Raw genomic sequence first — 15427 nt, 5'->3', positions numbered from 1 at the left:
ACATCTTTTGTACAAAAGTGCATTTCATTTGAAATGTCAATTGGAATACACGTGCATCTCCTTCCCGCCGACTGCTTGTCTTATTCTGGAATCCATCTGTCCTGTCTACGTTATTAAACAATATAGTTGGAAGAGATCCAGTTGTTTCCAGCAAACACACACTGCCACTGCTTTCCTGGTATAATGGTCTCCCGTTTACCAACAAAGGAGGGTGGTGGGAAGCCAAGGGCGGTGTGTGTGTGTGTGTGTGTGTGTGTGTGTGTGTGTGTGTGTGTGTGTGTGTGTGTGTGTGTACTGTATGTGTGTTCAAACTGAAGATAGCATTCATTGGAGATGCGGGCAGGGTTATGTCTTGTCTTTCCTGTGTGATGTTGTTGCACTGTCCTGTGTGTAATGTGGTAGCTGCTAGAGAACAGATGAACGCATCACCACACTTTTTTGGTCACACCTGTAATGCTTTTCAGGTCATCAATGAAGACACTTTCACTTTCGGTTAGTTTGTAGTCAGAGTGGTTGACTGTAACAACAGAACACACGTGATGCACAAGTTCCAAATATAATGTTGAACTCACTTTCTATATTAACATTTTAATTAAAACAATTACACAACACAGAGACGTTCTATTTGCAGCTTGCTGCGTGCTGATAAGACGCCTGGTCTTTTGGTTTAATCTTGGCGCCCCCTACTGGAGTAATGTAGCAAACACTAGTAACGCTTGTAATTGTAGAGTAATGGAGTAATGGCTGCAAGTTGTAATTCACACAAATACTAGATTGAACAATGGCACAGTAAGGACTTGCCCTGAGTTTAGAAAGTCCAGACAATATTTTCTAATTCTTCAAAAATGCTTTAGGCTGGACACTGTGTGTCCTCAGCCATTACCTTTATACTGTACCTACCTGTCATAGATAAGTCATGTCACATTTGTGTTGTTATTGTTATTGTTATGTATGTCCTGCTCAGATACTGAGGTTATTTATGAACATTATTTACATCACATGATGATGCTGAGGTGAGTTCATGATAGTGAGGAAATGCCAAACATTTTGCAATTAACCTTATTTATAGTTTATTTGAGCTGTTGTCAGCCCTTGTGAGGAACAAGCAGTAGACAGTGAGCGAGTGAGTCATTGGAGTGTTGTGTTGTGTTGTTCAACACTTGTCTCCAATTGTGATGTCAAAATGTTCCTACACTTGTTACAGTTACAAAACAAGATTCCGAAAAGTACAATAAACACAAACTCACCATCTTATAAAACATGGCTTTCGTCGTAGAACCAGTCTAACCTAAAGTATGTTACTGTGTGAAGTGGAATGCTGACCTATTCTCTAATGCGACTTATGTAAATCTCTGGCAAAACCAAATTGCATAACTTTCACCCCAAAAGCTTCTTTGTCTCCACTTCATTATTCCCCCCGTTAAGGCCACGTATCCCTCAGGCACGCTGTAATTTGATTAATCCACTGAAAGGGCAACCAGACGGTAAGAGTCTGCTCTGCTTCTCTTCTGTTTTACGCATAAAAATGACAATTTTGGTTTACAATTATTAATTACAAACTAATAGTTGTTGTATTTCAGTGTTTCTGCAGGGAGGGGGGTCCAACAGCTTGTGGAGAAATGGAGACTTTGGTGTTTCTTTTTTCCTTTTCTGCCCTTGGTGTTCTTTACGCCATGAACACCGTTCCTGAGTTCCAAGAGTAAGTAGAACCGTTCCGCTCCTTTTTTATTACATTTTAATTTGTAAGTCTTGGTCTCAATGTTAAAATGGAACTTTGAGCTGCCATTTGTTTTATGACATCATATGAACAATTCTTACACTTTTGATTCTCAAGTTTATTAATATATTAATTATATTAATAATTATTAAAACCATGAACATAAACACTTACTGGCCGCCTTATTGGTTACAGCTGTACAGAAGTAGAGTTTTACAAGGTTCTATTGTTTTGAATAGGCTTTTAAGTTGAAGCTGTCACAAAGGTTATAATTCACCTATTTGGTTATTACTGAGGTCACGGTGATTGGAGTTACACTGGTGTATCTTCATTTTTAAGACGGTTCTGATGTTTTAGCCTTCAGATTTGCTCCACTGAACTGAATTAGGGTATACAGGTGTACCTAATAAAGTGACCACTGAGTGTTTCCTGCTGGTTCACATTATGTGCAGCCAGGCGGTACTTTACCACCACTAGAGGACACTGTGAACTCAACATATCGCTTTTACTGCAATTACCTCATAAATCTTTGACTATGTTGACACTGCTAATTCCATAAATTGAAAATTCAGTGTGCATTCGACAATTGTGTAAATTCCTTAAATGATTAAACCTGTCTCTTCTTGGAGGAGAAAGAGAATGAGCAGGGAGCAAACAGAGGGAAACGTGCGCAGAATTTGCGAAGATGATCTGACATCATGTTGGAGATAATTACTTTTCTAAGCTGCGAGGCGTCATTTTCTAATTCAAGGCTCATCTGTTTCGCTTTACTTACTCGCCTGATGACTGCAAACCACGTGTAGGAAGAAGAAAGAGCCGGTGGTGGAAAAGCAAGTTCTGCTCGGCCCTTGTGCTTTTTTTACAGGCCGATTTCATTTCAGACAGACTTTTTTTTACTCCTCCTGTGTGAATATCTCTGCTGACTTCCTTTGAGCGCGTGGACGCTGACAATCAATACCGACTGCACGGACGGGTTTGATAAATTGCTCTTGACACACAATATGCCTCGTGCTCCTCCACCCTGCAAACACACTGTATTGTGTGCATAAATCTTCCTGTAGTGTTGAAATGGAGAAGCAACGAGGGAGCTTCCCTTTGCTCTCGCAGCATTTGTTTTCCTTCTCTGAACACACACTGCGAGTTTTTTGAGGATGTAATGTTGTTTACTGGGAGATATGTGGAGCGCATTAATCTTAGGGGGTGCAGGGCGTACGGCCGTACCTCTGACCGGTAAACATGGAGGGCGGCGCTGAACTAACATGGCCTTAGCTTTCTGCTTCCCGTGCCTCCGCTGTGATGAATTAAGCCTTTGTACAGCCGCTCTTTGAAGGCACTGCCAAGTTTTCCTGGGGAACGCTGTTTTAATACATATGAGAAATAGATGATCATTTTCCTCCATGACACAAAATGCTGTGAATTTTCCTGCATGGTTTCCCTTTTAAAAACCTCATTGCTTGATCCTGACTTTCCACTCGTCGTCATCTTCATCAGCGGAGCACTGGAGTGATTCATTAGTGAGGATCAGACAATCAGCCTTTTCAAAATAACGCGTCCCGTCTCTGCTTCCTCAGGCCTTACGTCATCCTGGCCATCGGTGTCGCCGTGTTGGTGGTGGTTTTCCTCTTCTACTACGTCATCACGCGTGGAAACCCGCCTAAAGACCTCTTATTCTTTGGTAACGGCAATGTGCATTTCTACACATTTGAAACACACAGTGCATAGTGCTTAATAGCTGCTCAACCCAGAAGAGGATTTCCAGAACATTCCTCCCAGTCTTGTTCAGAGTTTCAAAATAAAGTGCTTTACTCTGATATGTTTAAAGCCGCTCAGGCCTTCGTGAAGCTGATCAGATGATTGACTGGCTGGTCTCAGGAAGCTTATCCAGATTCTTCTGCGCTGTGGTCTGAGCACCTCTGTGCTGAGCCCTTAATTAACCTTGACGAAGTAGGCAAAGCTACACAGACATGTTCTGTTTACTACTGTTCCCATTCCATGCCCCTTTAATATGCTAGAATCCACTACAAGGCTTTTCTAGCGAGCTCAGACCATGTGACAATAGCCCCATTCACACGCTCGCAGTTGGGCCGTCTTTTACCCCTGTGATTTATCACATTGTTCCTCACAGGTACGGGTCAAAGTCTATCCGTTATTTCTAGCTGTAATTCCCCCCACGAACACGACCCTGCAGCTGATGCCAGGAGCGGTGCTAGTGGGACGGAAAACAGGCGATCCATCAGCGCCGGCGCCGGGAGCAGCGATAGCGCCGTGTGGGAAGGAGGGCCCTCACGTTTTAGATGTCAGCGATAAAGCCGGGCGTCCTGAGGATTACAGAGATATCCGCGCACGGGAGAGTTAATTGTGCGCTTGTTTGTGTAAAACCAGCATCGGTTCGCGGTGAGTGTGTGAAGGACAGATGTGACACGTTTACATCACAACACACAGGCTTCCTCTTCAGAGCGGTGCTCAGTGTTTCACAGCTGTGGCCTGAATCCAGCTGCAAATCACTCATACAGGGGTGTACTGTGCTGTTAATGCCCGAACCAGTCCAGTCTGAAAAAGAACGCTGGGCCTTTTATTTGTTCTCAGACTCAACAAGACTCAGAATATCCAATAAAGATTTCAGCTCCTCAGTTTATGGTTAAGCGCCGGATGAATGACTCAGTGGGGGCTGTTTTTGCAGCTTGGTCAGAGGTTTCTGTTGGAGGTATTAGTAAAACCCACAGGTTATTCGTTTGTGGACTCGGCTCTTAACATGGCGACAGGATCTACCTCACTGCTCAAGACTTCATTTTCTCCATACGCTGCCTCGCAAATCAATGCCAAATGAACTGAAAGCAAGTCTTTTCAATGTTTTGTTTTGAACTTAATAGTGAAATAAGCCTCAATTAATCTCTATTTGACACAAAATGAGTGATAACTAATCATTGTTTCTCTTCATTTGCAGTGTTTGCTGAGTTTTGTTTCACTTGCGTCATTGACCTGACAAGTGCCTTGGAACATGACGGCATCGTATCCGGCTTCATGGAATTCTACCAAAAGACGGTGGGTTTTATTTAATTTAACAAAGTCTGCAGCGAAGAATCCTCCTGATAAACACAGTTCAAACGCCATGTACTGTATCTACATACAACGTGCGCTTCAGGGGGAGCCCTACCTGGGAACCGCCTACGCCATCATGATGTGCTACTGGGACGGAATAGTGCACTTCGCTCTGTATCTAATGATGATCAGCAGGATAACGGACAGGTGGGTCATTAACTACACAAAGGAAACGCTCCGTTCTACGTCCCCGTTCTGACCCGTGTTACTGGTCCCCGTCGGCCGTGTTGCAGGAAGGCCTACCGCACCCTGGGCTTGTTCTGGGCCGGATCCTTGTGCGCCAACATGAGCGTGTTCATCGCGGGGATCGTGGCAGGTGAGCCTCGTCGTTAAATCCCGCGACGACGCGCTTTAATCGAGTCAACATCTGTCGCGGCGCGGCGCGGCGCGGCGCGGCCCGTCGAGCAGACACGCGCCGCCGCGAGCCGCCGCGGAGCGAGGCGGGAGACGGGCGTCTGTTGCTGGCGTTTCAAACTGCGCACGTGAGCGTCACCAGATCGAAGTCATGCGCGCGGCGTCGCTGCGTTCGCTCGCGTCGCGGTGCAGACGCGTGCGGCGCCATATGCCTGAGCCCGGAGCCGCCCGTCGAGGCGTCAACAGCAGGTTTAATTAGCGAGCAGCACCGAGACGTTTACAGCGCGCCCTCGTGCGTCTGAGAGCCCGCTGACGCGCGTCTGCCCCGCTCCGTCTCTCCTCCGGCAGGTAAATACGGCTCCGACATCCGTCCGGCCTTCTGGCTCAACTTCGTCTTCCTGCTGGTGCCGATATGGGGCGCGGTGACGCTGTTCAGGAGAGCCAAGGACAGGCCGCTGATCGGTGGATACAACGTACGTCCCACACACCACACAGCACCGCCGTTTGCTGCAGTACCCATAAATGTAATCAAATCAACCGCTCAACGGCAACAAATGCACGCTGATGCTGCTCGTCCCCCCACAGGCCTTCAACGTTCAGACCATGAAGCTGATCTGGCGCCCCGTGGACCTGCTCCTGGTGCTGCTGCTGCTGGCTGCCATGGCCTTCACCGTCCTCAGAGGCCTGGTGGGCGCTCACGGGCCGGGCCGGGCCGCTGCTGCAGGTTCTGGGCTCTAACGGCTGCTCTCCGTCTGCAGGTGGCGCTGGACTCTCCCCTGGAGGCCTGCTCCGTCTACCTCAAGCACTACGAGCCGTACCTGCAGGATCCCGCGGGCTACCCCCGAGTGACGGTGGGTGCCTCACGTCCACCCCCGAGTGACGGTGGGTGCCTCACGTTCACCCCCGAGTGACGGTGGGTGCCTCGGTCGGACCCCCAGCCCGCGTCCGCACCGCATCCTCTCTACACTGCTTGACGCGGGCAGCCTCGTAATGGATTTCTCCCCGAGTGTGCAGGAAGCGCCCTTATCGGCTCTGCTCTTTGATCACAGGAGCCATTTTTCATCATTGCAACAAAAATAAGCTCGGGGTGAGAGGGCATCTCTGCCTCTCACTTTCATTTGCTTAAGATGGATCACAGATTATTACGCACCGATGCTGGGACCGCGCTCCTCTGCCTTTTCTCGCGTGTACACCGCTCTGTCCACAGACCTTGTCGGGGTCACAGTCCAGGCACAAATGCCAGCCATTGATCAGGCGGCCGCGGCGCGTGCTGAGGACTTGATAAGCTAATCCGTCGCCCAAAGCCGCATCAGCATCACGCTGGTGACGAGGGCGCGTGTGCGACGTGTTAACGCGTCTGTCTGCCGTTGTGTGTGTGTGTGTGTGTGTGTGTGTGTGTGTGTGTGTGTGTGTGTGTGTGTGTGTGTCCAGTGCTGGTGCACAGGTTCTTCACAAGACTTCACCAGCGGTAGCAACTACCCTCTTTATTCACTGATGATGATGATGATGATGATGAACGACTGAGGCAGCACTGGAGACATTTCAACAAAGGAGTGAAGGGCATATATGATTGGGTTTCAGACTCGCAGCGTAGCTCATTAGAATTCATCTAAACCTCAAACCGAGAACTAAAAGAAACTTCACTGGTCTAATTTGAGGGTTTTGTACTGACTGCGGCTTTTATGTGCCAAATATTTTAGGGTGAAGGTCAAGACAGTGTCTGCAATGACCCTTGCGTTGAAGCAGTCATTTGTGCTGAGGGGTCAAAACTGTGAAAACGGGGAAACGGCAAAATAGTTGAGCACCAATGAGAGAGAAGGGTGTTTGTGGGAGCTCATTTCACACAGGGAGGGGTTGTACCTCTCTACTGGTACCGGTCACCTTTAGAAACATACAGATGTGATGAAATGATGCTCTGTTAGTTGGATGCAGCTCATAAACGAGCTCAAAGTACAATGAAAAGCTGGTTACATGAACTTTTATGCGTTTTATTGATGTATGTGTTGGTATTTTGAGCTTATGACATCTGTGTTGTGTGAGAAGGTGAGGATGCGTCACTCACATACACGACAAGAGACAAGGTGCTGCATATGATATACATATCAGATATACAGAGCCCGCGTGTTCCCCCAGGCTGCGTCTGAGCTGAACTCACCCGTCGCAACAATGAGTCAGTGCAATAAATCACAATAAACTGTGGATTTATTTAAAAAATACATATGTTAATAATTATTAGTAGAAAGTACGAACAGACTTGTCCTCTATAAACTTGGGAATAAAGTTGATTCTGATTCTGACGTAAACAGTGTGTGACGTCAATCATAACGTGAAGAAAAAAACGAAAGTCTTTGCTGAGGCACGTTTTTTAAGGGTTTATTAAGATGATCCGCTGATTTTAAGGACATTTCTGCCTGTTTTGCTGCTTTTCGTTAAAACTGCTAATTAGCTTCAGCTTCACTCACTCCACGCGACCTGGTGATTAAAAATAGTAATAATAATAATAATGAAGCCCGTGCTCCTGAGAGCAAACAGTGCGTCTACGGTGACGAACAAGCTCTACTCTGCCTTTACAGATGCTGAACCTCTTCTTCTACGGACTCCCGTTGCTGGGAGCGTTCGTGTATGGCCTCCTCCAGCCCGGCTGCACGTGGATGTCGGACTGGACCGTGTTCGTCGCCGGAGCGATGATCCAGGTAGGACCGGATCCACGGGCCTCTCTGCTTCTGCCGCAGATATTAAAACCGCGCTGACGTGAGAAGCACGAGGCGTGTGCCGCTCTGCAGATTGTCATAATTACCGGGCTTGATTAGAGTTTTCATCAACAAAGGGTTCTGATATGTGTCACTGTAATTAAACTCCCTGTTGTGCGCTCTGATCCTGGTAATAATTACCCACAGCACATTTCGCTCTGAAGCGCTGGCTTCTCATAAACGTCCGTCTGCTGCCGTCTGCTTCCAGTGCCAGTGGACGCACGTGGGCGGCTCGCTCCACCCTCGCACCGCGCCGCCCTTCCGGGTCCCGGCCGAGGCCCTGTGGCCCGTGCTGGCGGCCAACCTGCTGTACGCGGCCGTGCCCGTCATGGTGGCGCTCCGCGTCCACAGCAACCCCTACTTCTTCCTGAAGATCGCGCCCTTCCCCGGCCAGACGGGTCTGCCCAACAGCGAGGAGAAGGACACCAAGTACAAAGACAAGTGAAAATCTGTGATGTGCGCTGACCTTTGGAGGAGTGACTTATCTGATGATTCACCGTGTTGTTTTATTTCAAATGTCATATTTTAAAAGGCCAAAATACACGATTATTTCGCTCAAGATCCCGAGGTTTGGTGCTTATTTACATTAACTGTTTGCGCTAATGGGGGTGTGACGAGAACAGCAGTCTCTCTGCTTTCAAGTCCTCGCTACCTCCTGTGCACTTCTCCATCCTCTTTATTAACTCATTGTGTGTGTGAGCTGGTAAACAGCTCCACATCGCTCTCATTAAAGACATGACACAACGTTGTTATTGTTTGCATACACAAACACTTAGATGACCACGAGGCTCTCTCACTTTTAATTGGAGGAAACACTGTTAGACCACTGCTCCTGCTGTGAAACGACACGAAGCCCCACGTCCGCTTTGAGTTGAAGGCTGCTCCATTCATTCAGCTGCTGATCATCGCTCGTGGTTTGCTAAGCGATGGGCCGGCGGACGGAGAGAGAGAGAGAGAGAGAGACAAATGAAATGATATAAGTACAATATTCAAGACGCTTCATTTTAATGCTGTTTAAAATAATGACCTTCTTTACTCGTTTTCCTTACAGTACACGGTTCCCATAAAGAAGTGGTTGTAGGTGGGAGACCAGCTGAGCTTCACACCTTCACATGCTGCACCTGTGCTTGTTCTCAGTCCAGTTATGTCATTATAGAATATTACCTCCCTCTTAGATGACACAGAGCTCACACAAATCATTTGTACTTTTAATGACACAGGAAAAGGTTGTCAGTACTAACTTTATTAACTTTTTTAATCTTTTTCTGCTTCAAGCCTTCAAGGTCTTGTGTGTTGTCCATCCATGGACTCAAACACGATGCATTAAACAACTCCACCATCACTGTATTGTCCTTACAAAGATGTTGTTCTTAATTACATCTCTGATGCTTTACATAATCTTAAAAAGTTCCTTTATGTAATTAAAAAAGCCTCATTTGCCGTCATACTTTCAGAACCAGCAGCTTCCAATCACGTTGGCCTTTAGCAGAATCACTCTGCTAAAAGCTAACAAGGTTAAACTACAATAAACTGAGGCAAACTGTGATTTTCAAATCGCCGTAATGGGCTTCAGTGAAGCACTGAAAGCCTTTGCCCAACACTGAGTCAGTGTGAGACCGCTGCCGAGATCGACTTATCCACAGCCGCCTGCATCAGCAAATGTGTGCTGCGTCACCGGCAGACTGCGGGACCCACGAACGCCGGAGGTTCCCCTGCAGTGCGAGGGATCAGCAATGGGACTGGAAACGGAGGGAGAGAGAGAGAGAGAGAGGGAGAGAGGGGGGGCTGCTGCAGAACAACAGTGAGCCTGCCTGAGGAGTTAACCGGCACGCAGCGGCACATCTGCTCCCATCCGGGCGTTGGACCCTTGCTGAGGCAGCCATGGTAAGTTCCCGTGTGCTCTGCAGGTCCCGTGCTGCATGCCGACCGCAGGGACGAGCACCTTGAGCCCGTGCTGCTCACTGCGTGTGAGGGGACTGCGTTAGTCGCTCGGCCTGCTTTCGCGTTGAGCTGCTGGTGCTGCAGTGCTGCCACCGCAAATGCAGTGGGAGGCGAGCGTTCCCAGGCGACGGGAATTAGGATTTCACTGCGCCCCCGGCCAGGTCAGAGCCCGACCCGCGTGTCTGAGCGTGTGTTCAGCCACATACGGCGAGCCTTCATCGCCATCAGAGGTGAGAGGGGCGAGGATGACGAGCACCCAAAAGCAGATCATTGCTTTAAAGCTCTGAGCGCCGTCGGTTCCGTCGGGAGACACCTGGCAGTGGCTGAAACCCCGACGACCTGTGAGGAGCATCACGCTGTGAAGTCAAAGCTGGCGCGTGCAGGAGGATGTCTGCCAGCGCGCCCATGACGCCACTCCTGTGTTCTGAGGAGTCTTCCTCCCGACTCGCTGAGCAACGAACGCATCCAACATTCAAACGCTCCAGTCGAGATCTTGGGTGCGATGCTCAGAGGCTTCAGCATCACTGAACTCATGCAAAATGGAGCAGGAAGGTGGAAATTGCCCATGCTGATTCTAGGTTCGACTGTGTAGATCCTGCGCTTTAGCAGATTCAGCGTTTGTGATGCTCCTGTTTTGCAGTTCTCGGAGCCGCCTCTGGCCTGGAGGAAGATGATCTTGGTGTTCTTCATCCTGACCTCTGCCCTGTGGGTGACCTGTCTGTCTGCCGACATCGACAAGGGGAGGAGAAAAGTTGTGCATGTTCTCGGTAAGGGCTGTTTGTTATTCCACATTGTGGCGTCCATGTTTGGCCCATTTTTTCAGTGTTGTTTCGAATCGTCACCTTTATGCCTCTAATATTACTTTAACTGAATCATGAACCTTTGTTGTGTGTTCGCTTTAGTTTGAACTCGGGGTTGTCCATATAAACTCGTTTTCTAGGCCTATCACTGGGAGAATTCAGATCAAAACACGATCAAAAACATTATTAATGATACTTTTAAGTATTTATACGAGCACTGTGATGAATTCCTAACATTTCGCAGTCTAAGAAAAATGCCGACGTGACGGAAAACTTTCTCGCATGAGATGTTCTTTGTGTTGTGGTTTCAGTGGCCTAGATGACTGATTTCTCATTAAACCACAAGCGTTGTCATCTGCTGCATCTCGCGTGTTGTTGTCTATGTTACGCTATTGACCTGTCGTGTGTTCTGAACGTCCTTCTGGGCTTTTTTTCTGTGACATCACACACATCAGTGAAGTGTTTACAGGAGAGGCGATGTCAGGACGAATGGTCCCACAGGGTTGTTTGTCTGTAGCACCACCGCCTTTAATGCGGGCACATCCTCGCTTTAAAAGTTTGATTAAACACCGCAGATGCTTTCATGGACGCTGGTAATAAACAACTTTGCAGAGAGCACTAAGCGCTGACAGGACTAATTGCTGGCTGGCATGGATAATTGCCGGTGCCTTAATCTGGTGACAAGACGGCAGAAAACCTCTTGGTGCCTCTCATTAAACGTTTGCGCACCTAGACACACACACTCACAAACACCGAGAACATCTGAACAAATGTCCATCAAAATGCTACATCCTGATGATAAACAACCAATAAAGGAGTGAGCTGCACGCTGGACGTTCTTCACTATGATGGAAGTGGAGGAGTTTATTACAATACACAAACTTTGATGCAAAAGAAGTGAAAAATGATCAGACACGTTGCAGATCCGTCATCCTCTCACGTCTTCCCCGCAGAGGACGACACTGGTGCTGTGATTGTGCAGACGGCTCCTGGTAAAGTGGTGACCCACCGCGGCGGCTCCATCACTCTGCCCTGTCGGTTCCATCACGAGCCGGAGAACTCCGACCCGGACCGCATTAGGATTAAATGGACCAAAGTCACGGATGCGCTGCAGTTCGAGGACGTCTTTGTTGCACTCGGAAAGTAAATCCTCCATCAAACTATCAACATGTTTGATAATAAGCTTACATTTTTTCTTATTTTGAATAAAAGCCTTAGCCTTAAGCCTATTGTTTATGCTGTGTTTTGCTGTGTCAACTCGCATATTCTCGCTGTCTTTCCATTGAAGCACTGGGAATCACTGTGATGTCCTCCTCATTGCTTCAGGCAGCAGCGCGTGTTCGGCTCGTACCGAGGCCGCGTCTTCTTGGAGGAGGCGGGGCTGGGCGACGCCTCAGTGATCATCCAGAACGTCACGCTGGAGGATTACGGACGCTACGAGTGCGAGGTCACCAACGACATGGAGGACGACGCAGGATTCGTCAACCTCGACCTCGAAGGTCAGGGATTAGGGGCGGCTTGGCGATATTTAGTCCAAGCTGTGGCGTTCATGAAGGTCACTCAGCTCGCATGGGAGAAAAAACACCCCCTGCTGTGCGTGTTTACCTCTAGGAGTGGTGTTCCCCTACTACCCCCGCGAGGGGCGCTATAAGCTCAACTACCACCAAGCTGAGGACTCCTGCAAACAGCAGGACGCCATCCTGGCCTCCCACTCTCAACTGCACAAGGTGAGGCTGGAACAGGAGCAATCTGCTCAAAGCAAAGTAAAAAAGTTATTAAAAGTTATAGACAAAGGATATTTCTACTCCATCATTTAGTTGTTGTCGACTAGCAAAACTATGCTAATTCTCCTACAGGCCTGGCTGGAGGGACTGGACTGGTGCAACGCTGGGTGGCTGGAGGACGGCTCGGTCCAGTACCCCATCTCCCACCCCCGAGACCAGTGCGGGCGCAAGGACACCCCCGCGGGCGTCCGTAACTATGGTTACCGGCACAAGGAGGACGAGCGCTACGACGCGTTCTGCTTCACTTCTAAGCTCAGCGGTCAGAAACACAATTTGTTTATGTAAACCCGACAAGCGGCGGGCACATGCATGTGTGTGACGGAAGATCACGAAGACTCGCAGTCAGTCTCTGTGATCTTACATCCGATTGCAAACATCCGTCTGGGCATCCAGCTCGCGTCGGCAGCTCACGACTGGGAGGCAGAGCTGGCTCGGTGTGCGATTGTAAGAATTGAGGGGTGAATGATGAGCGCTGGACGATGGGGGCGTGCGGCCGCGCCTCTGATCTGCTCCTGTGATCTCGCAGGCCTGAGGCCATTGGATTTGGATCTGGCTGTGTTGATTCGGGCCCCGCTAGGGCCACGGCGTCCTCCGGGTGCCAGACGCAGCCTTTCATCTCCCGGCGCTTTGATTTACATCACTTTTCCTCGGAGAGTGAGCGTCTCTGTGACGCGCGCCACCTCCAGGTTCACGAGCTCAAAGGAAGCGAAAAGACGGAGGCCGGGTCGTGTGCGGCGCAAACGCCCTGCGTTGTCTCCGAGCAGCTGAGAGCATATGTACTGTTGACTACTCAAGTCCAACTCTCAAACTAATGAAACCAATCCTTGAATTGCGTATTTACTTTTTGCCAATAAATCCGTCTAAGTCTTAGACTCTGCTGAGGCTGCGAGCGCCTCTTTGAAGACGAGAACAGACACACGCCCTTCCTCAGTGAATACGCTGCCTATGACAGCCTTCCCTGGTGTGTTAATTATTGTGGACAATCTGTTGTAGGGAGGAGGGTGCAGCGCCGGTCGTGACCTGCGCCGCGTCTCCGTTCAGCTGGAGGGTATTTACTCAGAGGCCCTCAGGAAAATAGGAGATAATGTTCTGCCCCGACAGGTCACATAAACACGGATTAAATGGGCAGCCGAGCTCAGGTGCTGAAGAGAAACCCAAATGGCGGCTTTCAGCCAGTTCAATTAACAATTACAATTCCTTTAAAGCCGTCAGACAGCAAGTCTCCCTGGAGGTGAGGCGAACGCAAAAATGGGAAGGTTTTAAGGCAAATGTTGAGTCGGAGCATCGTCCGCTGACAGACCGTTGCCTTTTGATTCTGATTCTGCCCAGACGGTTGCTGGGCTCATTTCATATTCCGTCCACATTCAGGCAGAAGGGCCGGAAAAGCCGAGAATACGCCCCCCCGGGGCCCGGCGGCCTCCGGGGCTTCCCTCTCTCATTTATTCCTCTCTCCTTTCTTCTTTTTTGCCATTTCCAGCAATGCACTCGCTCTGTTTCCATTCACCTTTCACTTGTTCTTACCGCAAACAGCGTCCCCCCCCCCCCCCCCTCCGCCTCTCATCCTCTCTGTCCCCTCAGGCAAAGTCTACTTTCTCAAGCGCTTTAAGAAGGTGAACTACGCGGAGGCGGCCAAGGCGTGCGTGCGGGACGGCGCGCTGGTGGCCAAAGTGGGGCAGCTGTACGCGGCGTGGAAGTTCCAGCTGCTGGACCGCTGCGAGGCCGGCTGGCTGGAGGACGGCAGCATCCGCTACCCCATCGTCAACCCGCGCGCCCGCTGCGGAGGCGCCCAGCCGGGCGTGCGGCACCTGGGCTTCCCCGACAAGAAGTTCCGCCTCTACGGGGTCTACTGCTTCCGCAGGAGCAAGGGCGACACGGCGGGGGGCGCCAAGAGCTCCGCGAGTGGCTGGACGAGACGGGGGGGCGGCGGCGGCATCCCCACGAACAGCACGCGGGTGTGAAGAGTCGGGATGCGATTTTTAGATTTGACTGTTGCCTGGCAGCCGGGTTCCATTCATCGCTTTCAAAGTAAACCAGTCCCACACAAGACGTAGTCATCCGCACATTTGCCAGCGAGACTGTGTAAAATTAAAGGTGACATCTTGATTAGGGTGAATTTCCTCCCATCTCCGGTCGGTCGCTCATCTCGAGTACGTTAGCACATCTGTCGCCGGGGAAACTGGGAGATTAAACAGCAGCTTGATCGTCACAGAGGCGCGGATCAGATCGGCGTCTGCCGCGACTCCCGCCCTCCCGCGCCACGTTCTGTTTCCTGCCGGGGCTCCAGTCTGGGCCGCGATCCCAGTGCCGGGGTGAAAACACTCATCACTGGGCGAGATGAGACCATGTGCCCTGCGTGGAAGCCGTCCAAGCTGCTCTGTAAGTTGCGGCGCATGTAATTGCCCGTGTCTGGGTGCCGCGCTCGCTTAGCGGCCCTCTGGCACAATGCGAATAATCTCTCTCATTAACTAAGACCTGGCAGAGGCGTCGCCGGAGCCGAGCAGCCAGTAGCAGCACAAGCGCTGAAAGATTTGCACTGTCTCCGCACGGAGCTTCATTTCAGCTCAGACTTACGCGAGCATGTATTGTTTGGCTCAGAGTAGTTGCTGTGGCTGAATTAGCAGACATCCAATAATTGCTATTTACCTCATTGCACTTTAAAGCTACCTGCGGCACCAGTTGCACTACAAATGCTAGATCCAACACTTTACTACAGAGTATGTTTGCCACTACTGAGTAGATGATGGAAACAATCAAATAAAGTACAAAGACCCCTGGGTGCTGTTTGCTTTTTTATTTAGGAGGATCTGCAGATGTGTGATAAACTAAAAACCTACAGCAGAATGATGGATGCTTTGCTGTCATGCTGGGAATGAGGAGTCACCAAATGCTCTGATGGGTTTGAAGGAATGGACACGGGGTGAATTTATGTAGCCCATTTATCCAAGGTGCTTTATAATTGGCCTCACTGAGCCATTCACACAT

The 15427-nt window shown here is 49.6% G+C and overlaps 2 protein-coding genes across 3 annotated transcripts; both read left to right on the top strand.

Moving 5' to 3' along the window:
• Positions 1-881: 881 nt before the first annotated feature.
• Positions 882-8481, top strand: tm6sf2b (transmembrane 6 superfamily member 2b). Its single transcript, XM_029148165.3, has 11 exons — positions 882-1484; positions 1581-1699; positions 3289-3392; positions 4662-4759; positions 4860-4963; positions 5050-5132; positions 5519-5643; positions 5756-5857; positions 5929-6021; positions 7744-7863; positions 8129-8481. Exons 2-11 carry the CDS (start codon positions 1620-1622, stop codon positions 8363-8365), a joined length of 1146 nt encoding a protein of 381 aa, XP_029003998.1. The 5' UTR covers positions 882-1484; positions 1581-1619; the 3' UTR covers positions 8366-8481.
• A 933-nt stretch (positions 8482-9414) lies between these two features.
• Positions 9415-15219, top strand: hapln4 (hyaluronan and proteoglycan link protein 4). Of its 2 annotated transcripts, none has more exons than XM_029148164.3 (7): positions 9415-9804; positions 10502-10628; positions 11615-11804; positions 11988-12160; positions 12273-12388; positions 12518-12704; positions 14024-15219. In XM_029148164.3, exons 1-7 carry the CDS (start codon positions 9802-9804, stop codon positions 14401-14403), a joined length of 1176 nt encoding a protein of 391 aa, XP_029003997.1. In that variant the 5' UTR covers positions 9415-9801; the 3' UTR covers positions 14404-15219. The 2 variants fall into 2 exon arrangements, with proteins under 2 accessions (XP_029003997.1, XP_040926213.1); XM_041070279.2 differs by lacking the exon at positions 9415-9804 and adding an exon at positions 9850-10413.
• The last annotated feature ends 208 nt before the right edge of the window (positions 15220-15427 follow it).

This window comes from Betta splendens, chromosome 4 (assembly GCF_900634795.4).
Source record: "Betta splendens chromosome 4, fBetSpl5.4, whole genome shotgun sequence".
Classification (NCBI taxonomy): Eukaryota; Metazoa; Chordata; class Actinopteri; order Anabantiformes; family Osphronemidae; genus Betta; species Betta splendens.
Note: the sequence above shows the minus strand (reverse complement) of the source record. Positions and strands in the feature narration are given on the sequence as shown.